We start from the raw sequence: 15767 nt of genomic DNA, 5'->3' as shown, positions 1-15767 counted from the left end.
AGCATGCGAGGGGAGCCAATGATACTAAAGCCCCTGAAACTTCGTAAAGTAGTGCCACTCTCCTCCTCCGCGTTCACTCCTCCTCGTTTCTCCTCTCTTTCACGCTCCCTCCTCGACCATGGTGCCGCCTACGTTGCTCGAGCGCAGCAGACGACCTTTCGCAGAGTGAATGCACGCATAGCAAGGCAGTGCTCTTTAGGCGTTCACGTTGGCTTTCCAGCTCCGCGTAACTTCGTGTACAGCATAGAATTTCTAGTCGGATGCTTATACAAATTCGGTAACGGCAGCTTTTGTTTCATTTTTTGATAACTATTTCTTTAAAAAAGTATCTGAAGGAGTGTTAACGCTGTGCGTTGACGACTGCGAATGTATCGCGTGCCCTACAATTAGGTACGCAACATTTGTCAAGGGCGTGTCGCAAGATCTTGTTGCGAATGGTTGTAAATAACACGTTTACCATCGAATGACAACCTCTTGGCTTCCAGCAAGCCCTCAGCCTAAAGAATCCGCGCCGCCCTTACCATGTGAATTCGCGGCGCGTATCAGCTATGACGTACAAAGGCTGACGGAGATCACTGCTCTGGAGGTTCGAAAGTGTATTACAAGCTACAATGCCGCCAACGTGCGTGCTTGCCAATCTAAGCGCGCGCAAAGCCTCAGACGTGGGCGATGGTGCTATTATGTTTCTCGTGTCTCAACGCCGACAGAAATCGAGTCGGGACTGTGCGTAGCCAAGAAAATAAAATGAGTTTTTTAGCATTCGTGCGCGAAGCGGGAGCGCGATAACAATGCTTGACTCAATCTCAAACAAGACCACTGTGGCCTTCAGTAATTTTTTCAGGTTAATGACTTATCACGAATAACACTTCATCGTGCGTTGGTTCGTCCGTTTTCTAAGTGACGTACTTGTCGCGAACCGAGTTGCACTGAGGTGCATGCATTCAGGACGGTTGTACTCCCTTTGAAGTAACATTTGCGAGACATGACTTTATTAGTGAAGTCATGATCGCGCAAAGAATCCCCCCGCCATGACGCGGCCGAAATTGCGGCAAGTGAAACGATGTTTTATCCATAGGTTAAAATGATATGAAACGGCATTCGACTTGCAAGTCAACAGTTTATTTTCACATAGATGCATTACAGATTTGCCTTTGCAGTCACAAGTCCGTGTACACCATTTATTGTCTCATTGCGTAAATAAACGCACCAGCCTAAGAGTCCTACAGCAAGCGCGTCTCAATTAGGCATAGTGACTGTAGAAACTAATAGTGGCATAGACGAGCATGCGAATGACTATATGAGCGCGCGAACTAAACGAGCGAGCAAACGACTAAACGAGCGTGCGAACGAACGAGCAAACGACTAAGCACGAACGACGACTAAACCAGCCAGGGAACGGGCGGGAGACCGCACGTTTTCTTTGCGAGTGCTCCACCGCCGCATCTTAAGCTTCGCACACTTTAAAGCGCACGCGAATTAGCACATACGTCTCAATTACATATGATGCGGTCGCTCGACGACGAACGCACCGCGTAACACGGTTTCGGGAGAGCACGCACGCTTTTCATCGGTGCCTCTGTATCACAAATCCACCGGACGACCGCCAACGAGGAACACGAACAAATGTGGCAAACAAAGCTAGTCTATCCAAAGAAGGCTAGTAAGTAACCACAAAAGGCAGAGAGTTGCTCTCCTGAGGCGTTTTCATGATCGAGACTGAAATTTTATCAAAAGGACTGCGCTGAATCTTAAAAATTTCGTAATCACGTTATCGCACGCAACCTCGCGTGCCCGCGAACTCAAGCCGGTTGGCGTTCAAAACGATTAAGCGCACCAAATGTGACTAACACGACCACGTAGTGCGCATATAAGCAAAGCGGACGTTGCGTAGAAATCATGTTAAAGCGTGCGTACAAATGACAACATGCACAGTGAACTGTGCAATATCTACTACGTTATTGCCCGCAGCACAATACGCAAGCCTGGCACATACAATACTCTGAGAGAGCCACAACTTACATCACATAGTCGCGCGGAGGAAGTTGGTCGGAAGTTGTCCCTCCCGATTCGGTGAAGCCATGTCTTTCTCCTTAACGCGTTGCGCTTACCGGACGGTATCGCGAACATATTCTTGCCTTTGCTAAAAGTACATTGGCATCCAAACGCGCAGCAGGTCATGGTAACAGAAAATGACGTGAAGCGACGTCGCACTTGCCACAAAACATCCTTCAAGGCGTTCACAAGATCAAAACACAGAATAGGAACGGAAGGAATGCCGCCAACAAGCGCCGCTTCTCGAGCAAAGATGGCACTGAAGCGCGACTGTAAACAAACAAAGCCGGTGCAAGGGGCCACGTGATGCCATTAGGCCAATAGCGACGCGGCGTCGGCTTCGGGCAGAGCGCTCGAGGAGGGGGCGGCATTCTTCAAAGCGTGGCACTACTTTACGAAGTTTAAGGGGCTTTAAATGATACCGGCTCAACCTCCCCCGCGCTAAAGAGATGAAAGTGCGCTGGAAGCGCGCCGTCTTCCGTAGCGCGCGAGGCACCAGGAGGAGGAGAGGGAGGGGGGCGTTCTACTCCGGCTGCAAATGCGGCTGATGCGCGCGGTCGCGCGGCCGTATATTAGAGAGTTTTAGTATAGGGGACGCAAGCGGCTTGCGTACGCAAGAACTAGGGGCGACGGCACTGCGCATGCGCAGACCGCTACGTCTACTTGCGTCCTTGGGTTGTTTGGCCGGCCGAAAACATCGCTGCCCCTAAGTGGTCACGTTACCCACGTGACTCTTGCGGTGTAGGAGAACTTACGAGTAGCTAGCGGGTAGATAATGTAATAAATCTTTCGCCAAGTGTCGACAGACGTCGTTTTTATGTGTATTAGAGAGGTTTAGCATGTCTGGTATTCGGATAAACGCAGTTGGGGTGTTGGGGCGGAGCCATAAACGGGAGCGTCCTGCATGGTGCATCCATCTGGCGGCGCAAAGCTCAAATTGACAAAAGCAGCTAATATTGCTGTAACCAAGTCTATTCTACTTCGCTGCTGGTGTAAATTTTCGGCACTGGCATAATTGTGTTGCTGCCAAAAATTTATACCCACAGCAAAGTAAAATTCACTTGGTTACTGCAATATTAGCTGTTTTTGTCTGAGCTTTGCGCCACCAGGTGGCAGCACCATGCAGGCCGCTCTAGTTCATGGCTCCGCCCCAATGTCTCAGCCTGCGTTTACCAGATTACCGGACACTGTAAACCTCTCTATTAACTGCTTTTAATAAGAATAGTTTTATGTGCTTTACTTCATATACTTGATTTCATGTTTTAAAAAATGATAACGCAGCAAACATCAGACGTTGATGGCGCTGCGAGCGCATGCGACCTCACTGCGGCTTGCGTTTGGGGCCGCTAACCTATAACGTGTTTCTGCTTGCGTACGCAAACGCAAACGCACCCAAGCGCTTGGGGCCCCAACGCCTTGCGTCCCCAACACTAAAACTCACTATTGAGAGCGATCCGCTTTGGGGACATAGTTGCGTCGGCGGCTCGTAGCTTTACGCGTGCTGCGTGTTCTCGGCGCTCTCTTTCCCTTGAAGCGATAGACAGCACGAACGCACGAAGGTCAATTCGCTCGCTGCTGCTGCCGCGTTTCCTCGCGCCAGCGTTTCGACAGCGAGTACCCGCGGTTAATGAGTGTGATGTGTTTATGTTTGCTGTGCGCGCGGCCACCATGCCTGTTAACTCAGTCAGCAAGAGAATGCTTACTAGTTCACATGGCTGATAAAAGTACTACCCTTACTTCGTACGGCTTCTCCGCTAATTTGCTATCGCAATCGATGCAAAAAGTGAGTTTCGGGCGAAACACTTTTTTTTTTAGTTCAGAGGACTTGGACTTTCAAAGGGGCAGATGTTATGTCAGTACGCATTGAAGGTTGTCTGCAAACTTCGTTATAGTGTACAGGACACCGGTTAGGTCGACGGCAGCAGCAGCAGCAGCGCTGGTAGCGACCTCTCGCGGTACCTCTTGCATGGCGCCAATGTGTTCTCTCAGAGGAAAAAAGCCACTATACGATAACGATCGCAGACGTATAAATAATGACAGCGTGATGGTTCTAGCAGATGGAAACGAGAGTACTTAGAAAAAAGAAAAGCAATGTCCTGAACAACGTTGGACTTACAGAACGCAGTGAACAACAAGCAAAAAAGAACGTAGCCATAACCCCTCGCCCCCCCCCCCCCCCTTTGGGCCTCAAACATGGTTAGCGTGGTATCATTAAAGATAGATTTAGAAATACAGGAACCTTATGGGTGAGGCAAACCGAAAGTTCACTCATACATTAACGTTCGCCCAACTTCACATGTCTGTCTCTCCCCAGTCTGCCGCGCTCTCACCCCGCTATCGAAGCACTCGTTTTCTAAGCGGTCGCCTCTCTACCTGCTGGAACCATCACACTGATTACGCGCCAACTGGCACACAAAACCACACGACTCCATAAATAGTAGAGCGATGTAATTGCGAGTTTTTTTTTTTTTATTATTGTAAAATATTCAGTTTCAGGGTGTAACAGCAGTTATTGGTGGCTAGGCGGCGCATAAGCAGAGCGTGCTTGTGTGGTACTTATACTCTTGCCGTCGCCGACAGCCCATCGCACTACGAAGCGGCAAACCTTGTTGCGTGCCCGCGCCACTGACACGCGCCAACCGCTGCTAAACGATGTTACGCTTCTCTGTAAAAGCCACTGTGATCCCGTTTGGACGGAGAGCTTGAGCGGCGGTTCACCGGAGCAAAGCACGTCCTCCTCCTCCGAAGTATATAAACGAAGGCCTGTTTAGAAGTAATATTCACCAGCAAAAGCTCCTCCTACTGCTCTGGCCGTATTGACACCTACAGTTGTCTGCAAAGAAGCGCTCGCCGCAGAGCCCCCACAGCGGCCGCTACGCAGCGCCCGGAAAGCCGCGAGAGGGCGCAAGGCACCACGGGATATTAAGGTCCCTCTATAATTTCCAAGGTAGCGCCATTAAAACCCCTTGATAATTTGAAAGTAGCGACACTCTCCTCCTCACGGCGCTTTCCTCCTCGATTCTCCTCGCCCACCGGCTGCGCACGGCACGCTATTCCTCCTCGGCGCCCGCGGACGGGCCGCAGGATTCTATGGAGGTGTGTTATTTTGGGCCAGTTGCGCGCCCCAGTGGGGTTGAAAATTTTGAGAAATTCTAATAACAGCATCGATAATGCTGGAGGCAACGTTTATGAGGAGGTTGGTTTTTTCTTAAAGCCGTATGAGCGGGGTATACTGGTTTAAAGGGAGTTCAGAGGCGAGCTCTATACTCCAGACAATTTTTCTGCCACACGATCAGACGCTTTACTTCGTGCGTCTGATCTAGTATTGCTTGTGACACATCCCTTTGTGTGTGGCTTATTAAGCGAAAGCCTTAGACCTCTGTTTCAAGGTCCCGTTGTGAGCTACATAATATATCACGTGACCGAAGGAAGGCTGGAAGCGAACCAAAGCATATACAGCCGCGTATAAGAGATGATTAATGATTAGCAAAGTAATGATTGATTAGTGATTGGATTAAGATGAATTCGCGTGTATTAAGGATGATTAAGGTGCACTAAAGTCGATGAAGGTTCATTAGGGTGAATGAAGGTGGATTAAGGTGCATAAAGGAGGACTAGGTTGGATTAAGGTCAATGAGGTTAATTAGGGTGGATGAAGGTGCGTTGATGTGCATTGAGGACGATCATAGTGGATTATGGTGGATTAAAGTGCATAAAGAAGGATAAGGGTAGATTAAGAGGAATTAAGGTTATTAAAGAGGATTATGGTGGGCTAGGGTGTATCAAAGTTAATGAGGAAGCATTACGGTTGATCAAGGAGGATTAAAGTGCATTAAGGAGGGTTAGAGTAGATTAAGGTCGACGAAGGTGGGTTAGGGTGCATTAAGGAGGACTTTCATGGATTAGGGTGGATTAAAGTGAATGAAGGAGGATTGAGGTCGATGAATGTGCATTAGGAGGATTGTGGTAGACTAAGCGGTCTTAATACTCAATGAACCCCAATTCACCTTAGTCCACGCTAATCCACCTTAATGCTCCTTCATCCACCTTAATACTCCCGATCCACCTTAATCAACCTACATCACCCCCAATGAAACTTAGCCTACCCTATGCGGTCTTAATCCTCCTTTATCAACCGTTACCCATCATAATCCGCCTTAATCCGCCTTCATCCACCTTAATCCTTATTCACGCACTTTAATCCCACTAAATCCTGCTTAATGGTCCCAATCTACCATAATACACCCTAATCCGCCTCTATCAAGCCTAATCCAGCTCTATGGCCCCTAATTCACATTAATCTACCCTAGTCCATCGCTATCGGTCTTAATCCTCCTTTATCAACCCCAATTCACCTTAATCTCCATTTATCCACCTTAATCCTCCCTAATCCATGTTCATGCACCCTAATCCACCCCAATCTGTCTTAATACCCTTTCATCAACACTTCACCTTCATCCACCATTATCCGACTTAATCCTCCTCCACACACCTTAACCTTTATTCATGCATCTTAATCCTTCGTAATGCACTCTAATCCACCTTAATCTTCCTTAATACACTCTAATCAACCTTAATCCTCCCTAATCCACCTTATGTCAACCACTAATGATTCATTAATTAACTTGGGTAATCATTCTGTTATACAGGGGTGGACATGCTTTGGGTCCCTGCTGGCCTTCCTTGGGTCACGTGATACTTAGTTTACAACGCGACCTTGAAACATAAAGATCTAAAGGCTTTCGCCTTAAGACTTAAAAAAAGCTCCATTTTGACTAGTTAACGCTCATCACCTGCAATACTACGGGCATACTTGCCACTAATTTTTTCAGGGCGCAAAGCAGAATCAATAATACTGCACTTCCGACTGAATACCAACAGTTAGCGACGTGCGAAGTGATGGAGCCGCCCCAGAATATTAAGCATACTGAGGACAACCGCAACAAAAGCGCTGGTCAGCAGGCCGGAAGAATGAAAAAATAACGCCGCATTACGGGATGCTTTGCTACGAGCTATAAGAAAGACTCATCAGCTCGCAAACAACGCTGTTCTTTGTCGGAACAAAGTTCTTTCGGTCAATGTCATGCAGCTACTGCTTCCTACACAAGCCGTCACGCTTTCATTGTGGTATCATAAAAACGGCATAACCATCTTCAGGCTTCTTGCTGCAGTTATATGCGCAACAGCCCGGCATAGCGCTAGCACAGAAACACAGCGTACAACGTTCGCTACGCCGAGCTAAAGCGCCGAGCCAGCCGTGCTCAGGAGGAAAATGGCGCGGACGAAAAAGAAAAACACAAGCAAAACTCAAGATCCGCGCGTTTCCAAGGGCAACGGCAGGGAGACCAATCGTCGTGCAGAAAAACGAGGGCAAAACTGGTTGCCGCGGGGGAACGCGCAAGGGGCGAGGAGGAGGCGAGGAGGTCGCGCGGCGGCGGCAGAGTTCAAAGAGTGTCGCTACTTTAAAATTATCAAGGGATTTTAAGCGCCATCTGCCGCGCGCGCCACCTAGGAAGTTCCTGTAGCAGACGGCGCCCACGCTAAACCGCGGCGCCGCGGCATTCGTGAGGTGAAAAAATATCTGCATACGCGCGGAAATAAAACCTTCTGGTGCCTGACTGTGGCGAAAAACGAAAGAAGCACCCGAACTGCTAAATTTAGTCCTCTAATTTCAAATAAGTGCTCCAAGAAAATAGCTCAAGAGAGCGTAATGAGGGCTTGACCGCCTCGATACCGCGTGTTTACATTTCGTTCGTTTGCGCTCAATCGCCGCGCGAGCCTTGGTGATTGCTTACGCTTAATCCCGTATGCTCTGTGAAATCTTTTGCATGTAAGTGTGCTGCGTACACATAGCGCTTGCATTGAACGAAGAAGTCGTGTAAAAATGAAGGCTGACAGTCGCTTGGACCGGAAAACTTTCGACATAACGTCGCTCAAACGTGCGATTCTCAAAGCGCGCGACCTTCACGGCAACTAAACAACATCCTGTGTGTTTGTGGAAACGAGTGCGCCAACAGTCTTCTTGTCGCTGAGTGTGTCTGTCGTGTAGCGATTACACGACGACTGCTGTGTCTTGTGGTTCAATGCTACGAGCCAGTGCAACTGTCGTGACATGATGAAGAGGTGGTATGGATCGTGTCAGCGTGTCTCCTCGATCGTGTTCGGGCTGCCAGCGCGATCTGATCTCGCGGCACACCAACATCGAGCGTAGTGTGCGCGCGTGTGTGAATGTGGTTGACTGTTCTCGTGAACCGTGCGACGTCGCCGCGTAAACTCGAATCATGTTCATTTGCAGTTGTGTGTTTTTCATCAGTAAAATGGCATTGCCGATTACTGAAACATCTTCGAGTGTAAGGGAAACTTGGAAGGAACGAGCTCGCAGCTGTATGCAATGTACTTTGATATGCTGTATTACGCTTTATTATTTGACGGCCAGTAGCTGTGGCTATGCAGTATTCGTTTTAAAACCAGAGTAATGCAGGCACTTAGCAATATATTTATTCACATATGCAATGCACAAAATACGATTAGGATATTGGAAATTACATTTTGGACATGTTGTAAAGCGCAGTTAACAACGCGCGCACAAACACAGGAAAGTGTAAAAGTAGAATTCGCTGCTGAATTTTATTTTTTATCGCACGTAGCGCAATGCGGATATTTGTCAGCGAGTTAATGAGTTTCTGCCCCACTATTTACTTGCATGCTAGGTCATACTGCACTTGCTAAGTCAACGTGCTCGTAATACACTAAAATCAGTAATCTACACAAACTTCGGCCATCAACATTCATGCGCGCGAATGAAATAATACGGCAGCTCTGCACACACAGGTGTATACTTTCTCTCGCACCTTCGTATCGCTCTACGTTACTTTCCTCGCATAGTCGTGCAGTTACCGATGGTTCAGTCTTTCCGTCCATTTCTATGCAACCAGAATTACCTTCTGGTTAGGTTTTGTTTGCTGCGCGGGATGCAAAATAACTTCTTGTCGTCCTCCGTCTTGTCTCGGCACCCATCCGCACAGCAACAAGGCATTTCGGTCCTTCACATCCTAGGTCATGCCGATCTATTCAGCGGGCTCACAGCGAACTAAAATAAATAATCTCCACAAACTTCGGCCCTCAACATTCATGCACGCGAGTGAAATACTATCACCGCTCGACACATGCACGTGTATACTTTCTATGGCACCTTTGTATCGTTGTATGTTACTTGCCTCGCATAGTCGTGCTGTTACCGACGGTTCAAAGTCCGTCCGTGCAATTCTGTGTAACCATACTTTTCGTCTGGTTAGGTTCTGGTTGCCGCGCGCGATGCAAAATAACTTCTTGCCATCCTTCATCCGGTTTCGGCACCCAACCGCACAGCAACAAGGCATTTCGGACCTCCCGGAACGAAATTATCGCAGCGATGTGCAAAGCACAACAGGCGAAACGCGCGCACTTCGCCCGGCGCGCAGGAACTTTCATGGCGGCAAAGGGGCGGAGCAAGGTCACATGTCACCGATCAACCTATCGCAGGCGTTGTCGGCTGGATCAAAGCCTGGCGGTGCTTTTAAATGATTGAGGGACTTTACGGGATATTCTTTCTCGCATTTGCCCGAGCGCCGTGCGCATGCGCTAGTTGCGACAAAGGTACTTGGGGACTTTTTGCTGGAGCCTTTCTTTTTCCAGATCTGGGGACATTTAGGATATTTAACAGGGAGAGGGCAGGCTAGTTGGTGGTCGATATTTGAATGCATTATGTAACCGCGCAAACGACAACGGACGAAGAAGGAAACACACAGGACGTCATGTGTTTCCTTATTCTTCCGTTGTCGTTTGCGCGGTTACACAAAGCATTTAGGAGGGCACTCTTGCTTCTAATGTGCTTTCGCTTATAGGTATACTAGGGAGGACGGCGCACTTTGCCACCGCGTAAGCGCTACGCGCGGGATGGTATAGCGCTTACACACGAAGGCAAGTCGTCCAGGCGTTTCCAAACTTTGGTCCAAACGGGACCATAACGGCCGATACCGAGCACGTGACGGCGAAGCGGCAGTTCTTTGCCGTAAGTGCATGTTCGGCCCGCCTTACTGTGGGGGGCACGTATATAGCAAAAGGTTTGCCGATGCGCGGTGCGTCTCGGCGTTCTGCCAGCCAGTGGCACAGTCGTCGGCAATGGGACGAGTATGGGCTGCATGGGCACGCTCTGCGTACGCATCGCCCAGCCATTAAAGAAAGAAGTATAACGTGCAAATGAATATTTTACAATAAAATGTATTGGCGATAGCGATGTGTCATTATTCATCGGTCTGCGACTACTAAAGCGGAATCTCTACAAACGGAAATAAAGAAAATGGGTGGGGCGAGGAGGGGGATCGAGGGCAGAATGAATGTAAACAGGGATAAACGAGTGCGTACTCATGTAGCACAATTGAAATAATGGGAACGAAAGAGATGGGGGGCATACAGGGAAAGATTGTAATCGATTACAGAGTATGCGGCTGATGAAACCGTACAAGAGATAAAAACTAGATTTATACTTACCGCGCACTATGTAAAGCAAATAAAATAATAGGAAAGAAAGACAAAAGAGAATATCACTGAGGCGCTTGGGGCACTCGATTAGACAGAATATGCACATAAGAGACAAAATACGAGCTTGCAGCAAGTATATGCATGCAGTAGAAAAATAAGAGAGGCCCGGGAAAAGCAGGAGGAGAGAAGGGCAAGAAGAAAGCAGGCAGTCCGTCAACTTGGGGCTGTCAGTTGCGATGAGCATGCGGCTGATGCAGCCTACAAGAGACGGTCCGCTATGTATCGGAAATAAAATAATGGGGAAGAAAGAGGGAGTGAAGAAAACATCAGGTGAAGTACTTGGGCCACTCAATTACACAGACATGCGCTTCCGAATCCATAAAAGACAGACAGGACGCGGTTGCGCAACGTATCTGCACGCAGCAGAAATCAAATCTCGGGAGAAGCACGAGAAGAGAAGGGTATAGGGGGAAAAAAGGCGTCAACTTGGCGCTGTCAGTTGCGATGAGCATGCGGCTGATGAAACCGTACACGAGGCAGAATAGATACGTTTACACGTAATGACTTGTGTGTATCGCGAATAAAAGCGGGAAAGGATAAACGGGAAAAGATGTAGTTTAAAACTGACCTCATCCCCTCGGTGCGCGCAGAAATATTTGACGCGATAATTTGACAGAAGTAGCTACGAAAATGTATCTATTACATTTTTCGTGTATCTGTCGCAGCTATCCTAATGCTTGCTGCCATGAAAAGTATCCGAAGAAGCGTTCCTTTGTAACCATCAGTGATTCTGTGTTACCCCTTAAAGGGGCACTAAAGGCAAATGTTAGGTCAAGGTAAAGTGATAGGCTAATGCTCGTGAACCTCTAAGGCGTCAATATTATCGCGAACATAGCTTTAGTATTCGAGAAATTGAGGTAAATGCAGAGGATACCTTTTCAGACAACCCAGAAACATTCAAGTACTATACCGCGAAGACGTTGGCGCTCTTCATATTTATGCCACTAGTACTCAATCACTCGTAATAAAAAGGTAATTGCATTTCATTACAGTACAAAAAAATTACTACTTGTTCTGTTCTATTCGATAAAAAAAAAAAAGACTCATTGACGTAACCCTTGACAACAACTCAAGCAATCAAAAGTTTTCGTTCTCGCACGACTCCGCGCCACCCACGCTTTCGCGTTTCACTAGTTTCGTTATCTCGTAGATCAAGCAGCGCTGGTTTTGCCGGCACACAAAACTCGCACAAGGTATAGTAGAGAATGCCACGTCGTTGTGATGTCGCGCGATGCCTAAGCGGTCCATGCCACTCGACCAAGAGCAGCTGCAGCGGCGAATCCAACGCTCTGTCTTGGCTCGGTTTCTTCATGGCCACTTAGCGCAAAAAAAAAAAAAAAAAACGTAGCGCCGTCTGTTGCGTGCTTTTTTTTTTTTTTTTTTTTACTCACCGGCGGCCGTAGAGGGCGGTGATGGGCGTATGCAACGTCACCACTTCGCGCTCGGAGGAGGGCGGTTTGAATTACGCTATGGCGTTACACGGATCCCTCAGACGCGATTTTTCTCTTAAATCTAAGTCTTTTCTCGGCACGAAACCACAGCGCTGCAAGCTTTCGGAAATGGTATTTTAACAGTTCACCTTCACAAACCGTATTTACTCGAATGTAACACGACCGCGATTATTGCGCCATCGAGCGCCGACTTTGCAGTCAAACAAAAAAAAAAAAAGAAAAAAAAACGCCAATGTCACACGAGATGAAGGGAAGAAATGCTACCTATATTCAGGCAATCACAGTTCGCAAACAAGTTCTCTTCGGCGATTCCTCTCAGAGATAGTTTCCCTTTTTCCAAACTTTTTGCGCGACTCGAGCACCGAAAACGTCTTGGACAAGTGTTTCTTTGACGCTGTGCCAAGCTCTCCGTGCCGTGACGAGACAAGCCTCGCGAATGCGAAAGTATCTCCAGAAGTGATCGCCCGAGAGTTATCTCATCTTCGAGCTTGTTTTAGATGAAGTACGTCTTAAGAGGCTGAAAAACCACTCGGGGACGCTACCAGGCCACTACCAAGTCCACAGTGTCCGGCGGCGGATTCAGGGTGTGGGGGTGCCGGTGGGGCGTTCGCCTCCCCTCCCCTCACCCCAAAGCCACCAACTAATCCACCCCCATCTCCCCCTTCCACCTCCATCGACGGCAATTTTTCGGCCCGTGGAATTTTTTTTTAAAGCAGCTGCGGCGATCATCGTTGTCGGGGGCGAGCAAAAACACCCCTCACTTCCGCCTTTTGTTAGGCGCGCAACTGGCTAACGCAAACGTCGCCTTTGTGCAAGCGAGCTAATCGGTTCCTCCCCACCTCCAATGTTGCCGCTTCAGAGAGTAGAAGGCCGTTTAAATAAGCGGAACCATCAGCGCCGCCCCAAGGAGGGAGCCTTCCCTTCTCCCTCCCTCACTCACAGACACGTGCTCCTTTACTCCGCCCTGCTCTGCGAAGAGTCTGTACTGTTACGAGTCTCCTTTCAGTATCAGTAGACCTGGAAACCGTGTCACCGTGTCAAACCGTATCAGAGACCTGGAAACCGTATGAGAGACCTGGAAACCGAAACATTAACCAGATATAGCCTAAATCGAAATTGTACCGGGGAATAAAGGTACGAAAGTGCAAGCGAGCTAATCGGTTCCTCCCCACCTCCAATGTTGCCGCTTCAGAGAGTAGAAGGCCGTTTAAATAAGCGGAACCATCAGCGCGGCCGCAAGGAGGGAGCCTTCCCTTCTCCCTCCCTCACTCACAGACACGTGCTCTTTCACTCCGCCCTTCTCTGCGAAGAGTCTGTACTGGTACGAGTCTCCTTTCAGTATCAGTAGACCTGGAAACCGTTTCACCGTGTCAAACCGTATCAGAGACCTGGAAACCGTATGAGAGACCTGGAAGCCGAAACATTAACCAGATATAGCCTAAATCGAAATTGTACCGGGGAATAAAGGTACGAAAGTAGACCAGCAGCTCCAGAGACCAGACCAGCCTAGCGACCCGACGCCTACAGGAGAAAGCGGTTTTGACCACTTCTCGGAATTTTGCAAAACTGAAACTGCAACGCGACGCGGGAACAAAAGGCTGCAAAGCAAACTCGAGAGTGCAATGTTTTCTTTGCCTGCAAGGGTAAAATTTACTTTTACCACGCTCTCGACTAATGTCCACGATTGTCCACTAATGTCCACGAAAATGAAAAAAATTTCACTATATCTTTTATATGCACTTCTGAGACCATTCCAACTGAAATATTGAAAATGTGTTTTTCTTGCCTAAATTTTTTTTCGGTAGTGGAAAGGTGAACAGGAAGCTTTAGCTCGGGTGCTCCTATGTATATACATGTAAAAAGGGAATTCGTTTTTCTCGGTAACCACTGCACCAAATTTGGCGAGGTTTGTCGCATTTAAAAGAAAACTTACTATCTAGTGACTGTTAGCTATGAATATTTTATTTAGGTCATCAAGATTTTATAAAAAATTGGCAAACATTTTCAGAAAACGAAACTATTAAACTGCCAACTCTAACTCACCAATGATAAACGATACCACAATTCTGTGAATTGCATCGAATAGTACATCTAAAGTGAACAAAATTGATATGTTACACATGAATCTCTAAAAATTTAGTAATACGGTAATACAGCTTTTGCAGAACCCTTGTAAACAACATAACAAATTCACGTAAGATGGAAAATGACAGAATTTGTCCGCTTTCAATGATCTAATGGATACTGTTTACAGAACCGCATTATCTGCTCTTGGTGCAGGCTATTAATTTGTAAACTTCGTGCTTCTGTTCTTTCTTTTTCAAGCTTTCGAATTTGTAAAAATTAACAAAATTCAAGCCCTAAATCGAAATTCCGCTTCCAACAGTCACTAGGATTTAAGTTTCTCTCTCAAATGCAAAACATTTCATTAAAGTCGGTCTAGGCGTTATCTCAGAAAAGCGTTTTTGCGCTTTACATATATTTGAACGGGCAGCGTCGGAGTTGGGCCGTAACTAAAGCTTCCTCTTAAATGCGACTTGTATCTCCCTTTCGGTCTCCTTACCATTTTTGTTTTGTTTTGTTTTTAGTGCTATTACAAGGTTTGACCATGCCCACTGGTGTCAATAAATTGTTTTCAAACTGGTCACATGATTGTCTGCAAGATGTCGATGAGAAATGCACTAAGGGATGCAACTGAGAACAAATGACCATTTGGTTACATACGTGTGGTTAGTTGCGCTACACCCCCCCCCCCCTCTCAACGTACACTGCAAAAATGTTTGCACCCTTACGGGTGTTTCTTGTCGCACTGATAACACCCTTTCCTTTAGGGCCTTACAAAAATTTATAGATTCCGTCAACAGAGTTCAAACTAAACGTGCGATGACAAAACACGTAGTTGACTGTTGTGTAATCATTCCGAAAGCCTTGGGCGCAATGAAATATCCGACAAGAGATTTTCACAGGGAGGAATTTTCACAAGATATGAAACTCTCCTGTCGGATATTTCTGTGCGCCTGACAACTACATCTTTTGTCATCGCACGTCTAGCTAGAGCTCCGTTACGGTCCTCTATTTGTAAGGCCCTAACGTTAAGAGTATTTACCAGTGCGACAAGAAACACCCTTAAGGGTGTAAATATTTTTACAGTGTAGACCGTGCTCGAATTTAACGAGGGCTTCCCATTGGTCTTACCATCCGCGAATCGTTGACCTGTTGACGACGCGCCTCCGAACCACGGCGGAAGTTTCCCACCCTCTCGGCCATCAAAATTTCTTGTCTCTCAAAGCGGGCATCACACCGATTGCGCAACGTCGTCATAACGTCACGAATGAACGGAGTCGAAGCGCGAAAGGCCACAGGTTACTGTGGCACCGTGGCCGTAACACCAGTCACAGGCACAGCGAAGATGGTATCTATTAAAACAAATACAAAATTTCGACTTGTTTATGGATTGGATCGAGACGTGCAAGTTGCCAACATAAAGGTGAAAACCGCTAGCTTTAGGATATTTGTTTTAAAATGGTCAATTTTGCCGTTGTACGAATGTAACGCGAGCGCCCGGCCCGGTTCAAGCAACGAAATCGGGAGAAACTCGAGTTACAATCGAGTAAATACGGTTCCTTTAAGGGGGAAGGCGTTAGCTGTGAGACAAACAGACACCCTTTAATACTCCCGTAAGGT

The 15767-nt window shown here is 47.4% G+C and overlaps 1 protein-coding gene across 1 annotated transcript in view; it reads right to left on the bottom strand.

Moving 5' to 3' along the window:
- The window catches only part of LOC126534243 (uncharacterized), a 28325-nt gene extending 15568 nt beyond the window's left edge, over positions 1-12757 (bottom strand). The window contains exon 1 of the mRNA XM_055072999.1: positions 12710-12757. Coding sequence (XP_054928974.1) covers positions 12710-12757 — 48 coding nt within the window. The remainder of the gene's footprint in view (positions 1-12709) is intronic.
- Between the last annotated feature and the right edge of the window lie 3010 nt (positions 12758-15767).

This window comes from Dermacentor andersoni, chromosome 7 (genome assembly GCF_023375885.2).
Source record: "Dermacentor andersoni chromosome 7, qqDerAnde1_hic_scaffold, whole genome shotgun sequence".
NCBI classification, from domain to species: domain Eukaryota; kingdom Metazoa; phylum Arthropoda; class Arachnida; order Ixodida; family Ixodidae; genus Dermacentor; species Dermacentor andersoni.
The sequence above is the reverse complement of the archived record's forward strand: the minus strand, read 5'-3'. Positions and strand labels throughout refer to the sequence as shown.